Source organism: Sapajus apella, unplaced genomic scaffold (assembly GCF_009761245.1).
Source record: "Sapajus apella isolate SASKATOON/1434 unplaced genomic scaffold, GSC_monkey_1.0 scaffold8, whole genome shotgun sequence".
NCBI lineage: Eukaryota > Metazoa > Chordata > Mammalia > Primates > Cebidae > Sapajus > Sapajus apella.
The window spans coordinates 19,698,834-19,705,430 of NW_022436948.1; the positions used below are offsets into that span (position 1 = coordinate 19,698,834).

Consider the following 6,597-nt stretch of genomic DNA (forward strand, 5'->3'; position numbering starts at 1 on the left):
AGCCTGAAGAGCTCACTCAGGCCCGTTCATCTGTTCTTTTGTTTGCTTCTTGGTTGTTTCTTCACTACAATTTCAAATTTAGGGTATACTGTTTCTGTGTTGGTAACTGAATAGGAATAGCAGAGCAGAACGATTTTCTGTTTTTAATTAGTGACAATTCTACCCTAAAAGGCACACACTTTTCTCTTTGAAATTTAAGATTTCAGCAGAATATGTAACTTTCTCAGACGTTCTGTTACAATTTCTCCAGCCTACCTCTCTGTTGCCTTTTAGCAGGAGTGCATTTTTTTTCCTCTGTGTGTTCTGTATATCAGTTGATATTTCAAAATTGCACAGGGGTTTCATTGTGAAACTCTGTCTTTCTGGCTTGACTTTATATAACATTGGTCAGCACATGTCTCTTACCGGAGACAATGTGCACCTTCCTCCTCCACAAAGGGACGTGGCTCACATCACTTGAGCTATGCGATGATCACTTGGGCAGCGGGAGTGTGAGAAAATATCATTGTATTGTGATATTAGACACTAGACACCGTCCCGCAGGTTAAGTATTGTATTACATCACCAGAATGTGAGTAGCAACAATAACTCATTTTACGAAAGAAAAAAGAAAGAAAAAGAAAGAAGAAAGAAAGAAAGAGAAAGAGAAAAGCAAGCCAGCCAAAAAAGGTGGGAGAAAAAGAAAGAAAAAGCAAAAGTAGAACTGCATTGCTTAAGGGGGTCTATTGTAATTTCTTACATTTTCCTAAAAAGCTAACGCGAAGAAAACAAAGTAACAGCAATGTTCCCAGGATTTTAAATCTCATGAGCCCAGAATCCGTGAAAATCCTGTTTAAAATCATCCGGTGAAATTGGCTTTGGGACGTCTCCCCAGCTACTGGATCATGTGGCTTCTGCATCTTTCTAACAATCGTCCCGTTGGACGTCCCCTGAGGACACAGCAGCTGGCTAGAGTCCCCAGACCAGACTTCTCTAACTGAATGTAGATGTGCAGGTGGAGAGGATAAAAGTAATTCTGGCTCAGCAGCCACGAGCTCCCCACCCCCGCCCCACGAGTGCTCTGCCTCGCGCCGGCTGGGCTGAGACGCCGGAGAGCGCAGAACACGCGGACTGCCCCTCCCCGGACTCACAGTGTGGCCGGCGCCCGCCTCCCGGTGATGCCATCTTTCTTGGGATCTTAGCATCTTACGAGTGGGTAGTGAGTGAGTTTTGCATTCGAATCACGTCCCTCTGTCTGAAAACTTACCCCAACTTTGCAAACAGATGAGAACCCGCTAATGGGGACCCTTAATTTTCTGTATCTAGAACTGACACAATCAGACACAATTTACAGGAAGCCCACGACCTCGCGCTCCCTGCCCCTCGCGTCCGCCCTCCGGCGCCCTGGGGCGCAAAGTCAGACGCCCCGCGGCGACCTCGGCCCAGAGCGGCCCGGACGCAGCGCGCGAGAGCCCCGTGGGGGGCCGGAGGGTTGGGGCAGGCTGGTCCAGGCAGGAGTGGGTGCAAGGGCACAGGAACCCGAGCAACTTACAGCCCAGGGCGACCACCAGGTAGCGCAGCAGCAGCAGCAGGAGGCGGCGGCGGCTCCTCGCCATCTTCGCGGGGCCGGAGCCGGCTGCTCAGGCAACGTCGAGGGTCCCGGCGGCAGGCGCGCAGGGGGCCGGGGGCCCTCGAACTTCTGGGGCGGGAGAGGAGCAGAGAGTAGGGGAGGGGAGGAAGGGGAGGGACGGCTCTAGATGGGATGTTAGTTTCCCGCCCCCACGGGCGCCTTCTCAGCTGGCTGCCAAGAGGCGGGTCCTCCAGCCCAGGGATGGGGTCTGTCCTTTTTTGGGGGTGTGGGAGTGGGGGGTTGCGGGCGTGAAAACCAGGCGAGGCGTCCGCCGGGTCCTAGCGAGGGGGCAGCGGGAGGAGAGCAGCGCCCGGGAAAGCGGCGGCGGGTCGTCCCTCCGCCCCCACGCCTCCGGGATTGATCGGCTTTGTGTCTGGTCCGCGCGGGGCTGCCAGCTGTCCCTAGGGCGGGGAGCCGGGGGCGGGAGGCGCGGCAGGCTGGGGGGCGGGGTGGGGGGTTGGGTGTCTGGGGGACGGGGGTGTGTGCGGGTGAGGAAACGCCTCCTGCTTTGCCCCAACTCCTTTCTTCCCCTCCTTGGCTCAGAACTTCTTTCTGGCTTTTCAGCCCAGGGGTGGAGAAAATCGGAAAATTTCTGCCCAACGGGAGAAGCTGAGGGGGTGGCGCTCTGAGGAGATGGGGTTCGCGGGCTCCGCCTCGGACTCGAGACAAAAAAAAGTCAAGACTAGTGCTGGAGGTCAGGTCTCAGATTTTAGCACAGCCTCGGTCCCTTTTCAGCTTAAGCTTTTTGCTCCTTGGAGATTTGAGGTGCGTTCGTTTCGTGTTCTTTGCTTTTTTTTTTCAGTGTCAGAGTTGGAAGTTCGTCTTATGGTGTGAAATATTTATCATGTTTCTTTCAAGTTACATAACTGCTGCTTGTGGAGTTTTCCACGTGTTAAAACTCTACAGCTGCCCTTTGTCAGGTTTATTTTTGGTCTACTGTGCTTTTAAAAGGGAAACCCATTATGAATGCTCTGTTGCGTGCTTTAAAATTGCACCGCACTTGTATTGGACGCACGTACACTGGCAATTTTTATATTTGTTCCTAGGGACCAAAAATGTCTGGTTCATTCAAGAGTATTGGCAGGTCTGGAAAAAGGCCATTCCCAGAAGAAGAAATTGGTACACATCATTTTTTTTTTCTTCAGGTCGAATAATGGATGAAGTTCTGTGTAGAACATAGTTGATTTAGTGACGTACATATAAAGAATTCAGCTAGCTCGGTGGACAAAGGCGACCAGAGTTTAGCTGTGCGGAGCTGTGAGGAATGGGGCATCCCTGCTGTTGCCGTGGTGACAATGATGAAAACGTAGTACCTAGGGAGCGGGTAGGAGGAGAGGACCCAAGGGGCTCAGAAAGGAAAGTCAGAATGGCAAAATGTTAAAACTCAAACTCCAGTCAAGCGAGAAGGGACACAGATTTAACAACAGCTTATGCCAGTTTTTCTGGGCAGTAATGAGAAACATTTGATGCTTAAAAAGAAAAGTTGTTGGCATCTTCTTTTTCTCTAATTCTTGCTACTCTTTTACTCCTCCCTAAAAATATACACAAAAATGTCATACTTACAAAAAACTCTATGCAATCGTATGTGAGTAACTGGCTAAGTTATTTGTTTGCCACCCAGCCAAGGCATTTGTCAAATGGCAACAATGTGCCAGATGCTGAAGGACAAACATGAACAAGATCGAGGCTTTCTTGCTAACAAGCTCACAGTCTTGAGGGGAGAGAGTCTTATCTGGAAAGGCGCCTGATACCACATGATAAATGTGACAGGAGGACAGAAAATAATAACAGCTATTTTTATTGCAGGCTTTCTTAGTGATGGAATCTGAATAATGCAATATCTAATCCCCCAAGAGCTCTGTAAAAGAGAACCTGTTATCATTCCCACTTTACAGATGAGAAAACTGGGCTGAGAGATGCTAAATGGCTTGTCCAAGGTCCATGATAAGGGGATGTTCCTTCTGTTGGGAGTGGGGGCACAGCTTTCTTTAATAACCCTTGAAAAATAGATCAAACATGGAGGAAACAGCAGGATCAAGAGCTGGAAGATCGAAAAATTATGGCTTGCTTAGAAAAAGCAAGGTTTTACCATATTAGAGTATATTTGGGAATGGGATGGTAAGGTAGATGGTGATGGTGGAAACTACAGAGGAGGTTAAATTATGGAGGTGATTCATCCTACGATCTAGACCTCATCCTGCAGCTAATGAGCTTTTTGAAAGCAATGAGATAAGAAAAGACTAATATTTTAGAACTGTGGTGTCTAATATGGTAGCCTCTAGATCCAAGTGGCTGTATAAGTTTTTTGTTTTGTTTTGTTTTTGAGACAAAGTCTCACTTTGTCACCCAGGCTGGAGTGCAGTGGTGCAATCTTGGCTCACTGCAACCTCTGCCTCCCAGGCTCAAGTGATTCTCCTGCTTCAGCCTCCTGAGTAGTTGGGACTACAGGTGCGTACCACCACGGTGGCTAATTTTTGTATTTTTAGTAAAGATGGGGTTTCACCATGTTGGCCAGGCTGGTCTCAAACTTCTGACCTCAGGTGATCCACCTGCCTCCAACTCCCAAAGTGCTGGGATTACAGGTGTGAGCCACCACACCTAGCCGTCTATATGAATTTAAATTCAATTATATTTAAAATGCAGTCCTCCACTGACACCCATCACATTTGAAGCTCTCAATGGTCACATGAGGGTAGGGGCTACCATATTGGACAATGCATTTGCATCATCGCAGGAAGACAGTGCTGCCCTAGAATGATGATTCATAGGGATATACAGGATGGATTAGAGATAAGAGAATCAGGGTGTTAGACAAGTCTAAAAACTATTACAATATCCCGAGAAAGAGATGAAGGTGCGAAGTAAATGGTCACTGTGCAGTACGTGAAAAACCAGGTGGATTCAGATGATATTTCACAGGCCTGGTCAGCAGGATTATGTTATCAGCTAGATGCAGGGGTGAGAAAGGAGAGAAGATGTAGGTATCAGATTTCTAGCGTGGGTGGCTATATGTGGTGGTTATAAATAGTGTCATTAAAGGAATATAAGAAACATAAAGGACATACATAGTTCCTGCAGGTTTGGGATGAATTGAGGGAGGGAAATATAGCTGGGGTGACCAGTAAACTGTTAGAATGAGTGGGCTAGAGCTCAGGAAACCCTCAGGATTGACTAAAGAAATAAATATAAATAGCAGCATCTTCTAGAACAGTGATCATTGGACTATCTTCTCCCCAAAATCCTTTGGAGCTCCTTCATTATGATTCTTTCCTTCAAATTATGTTAAAATTCTGAGTTTCAGAAGTTTTAATCTTAGTGGCCCCAGGAAGCTGTATTTTTAACAAGTACCTTGAATGATTCTGATGCAACTAATCCATGGACTATTGTTTGAGTATCTTTCTAGAAGGCAGGAGCAGTGAAAGAGATCAATCAGACAAAAAAGCGAATTATTATGGATAAATCTAAGGAAATAACTGCAGTAAGAGGTAGGAAGAAAAAGAACACCAGAAAGAGCAGTCAAAAAGTACAAAAAGGGCCGGGCACAGTGGCTCAAGCCTGTAATCCCAGCACTTTGGGAGGCCGAGGCGGGTGGATCACGAGGTTAAGAGATCGAGACCATCCTGGTCAACATGGTGAAACCCCGTCTCTACTAAAAATACAAAAAAAAAAAAAAATTAGCTGGGCATGGTGGTGCGTGCCTGTAATCCCAGCTACTCAGGAGGCTGAGGCAGGAGAATTGCCTGAACCCAGGAGGCGGAGGTTGCAGTGAGCCGAGATCGCGCCATTGCACTCCAGCCTGGGTAACATGAGTGAAACTCCGTCTCAAAAAAGAAAAAAAAGGTACAAAAAGAACTGGGAGAGAATCAGGAGCTCAAGGTGGAGGTGTTTGTACAGTCAAATGGTAAAAAGAGGATTGAGAATTGTCTCTTGTATTTAGTGATTATGAGGGTATTGCCCACGTGGATAATAGAGAAAGCAAGCCTCCAAAAAACGTGTAGAAAAAATTTGCAGACTTGTGTTTTATACTTAGTAAAGCAACTAATGCATTAAGACATATTTAAAATTATTTTAAAAACTTAAAAATTATTATGTGTATATAACAGTTGTCTGTATTTATGGGGTACCGGTGGTGTTTTGATACAAGCATACAGTGTGTAGTGATGCAAGCAGGGTAACTGGAATATCCATCTCCTGAAGTGTTTATGGTTTCTTTGTGTTAGGAATGTAACCACCTAGTGGGTTCACCTTGCTGGATGCCCAGACAGGGCTGATTTATCAACACAGGGGAATTGCAATGGAGACAGAGTCATTCACGCAGAGCTGGCTATGTGGAAGATGGAGTTTTATTATTACTCAAATCAGTCTCTCTGCATTCAGGGATCAGAGTGGTTAAGAATAATTTAGTGGATGGGAGGAAGACCAGTAAATCCAGAGTGCTGATTCGTTGGGTTGGAGATGAAACTGTAGGAAGTTGAAACTGTCCTCTTGTGCTGAGTCAGTTCCTGGGTTGGGGCCACAAGATCAGATGAGCCAGTTTCTCAGTCTAGGTGGTGCCATCAAGTGCAGGGTCTGCAAAATATCTCAAGCACTGATTTTAGGAGTGGTTTGTGGAGGGTCAAAATCTTATAGCTTCCATTTGCATGACTCTTAAACCATAATTTCTAATCTTGTGGCCAATTTGTTAGTCCTACAAAGGCAGTCTAGTCCCCAGGCAAGAAGGGGGTTGGTTTTGGGGAAAGGTTTCCAACTATAAACAAGAAACTAAATTCCTCCCAAAGTTAGTTCAGCCTACACCCAGGAGTAAACGAGGACAGCTTGGTGGTTAGAAGACGGAGTTGGTTAGGTCAGCTCTCTTTCACTGTTCCAGTTATAATTTTGCATTGGTGGTTTCAGGAACACTCCAAGAAAAAACTATTCACGATGCTTGCTAAAGATGGTAAGGCAACTTTATTCAAAGGGGGAGGCCATGGAGATGGGTATAGGAACCA

General features: G+C 46.5%; 1 protein-coding gene across 1 annotated transcript in view; it reads right to left on the reverse strand.

The window, feature by feature from the left end:
- Positions 1 to 2,150, reverse strand: part of JAM2 (junctional adhesion molecule 2) — a 73,235-nt gene extending 71,085 nt beyond the window's left edge. The window contains exon 1 of the mRNA XM_032277115.1: positions 1,532 to 2,150. Coding sequence (XP_032133006.1) covers positions 1,532 to 1,595 — 64 coding nt within the window. The 5' untranslated portion in view covers positions 1,596 to 2,150. The remainder of the gene's footprint in view (positions 1 to 1,531) is intronic.
- Between the last annotated feature and the right edge of the window lie 4,447 nt (positions 2,151 to 6,597).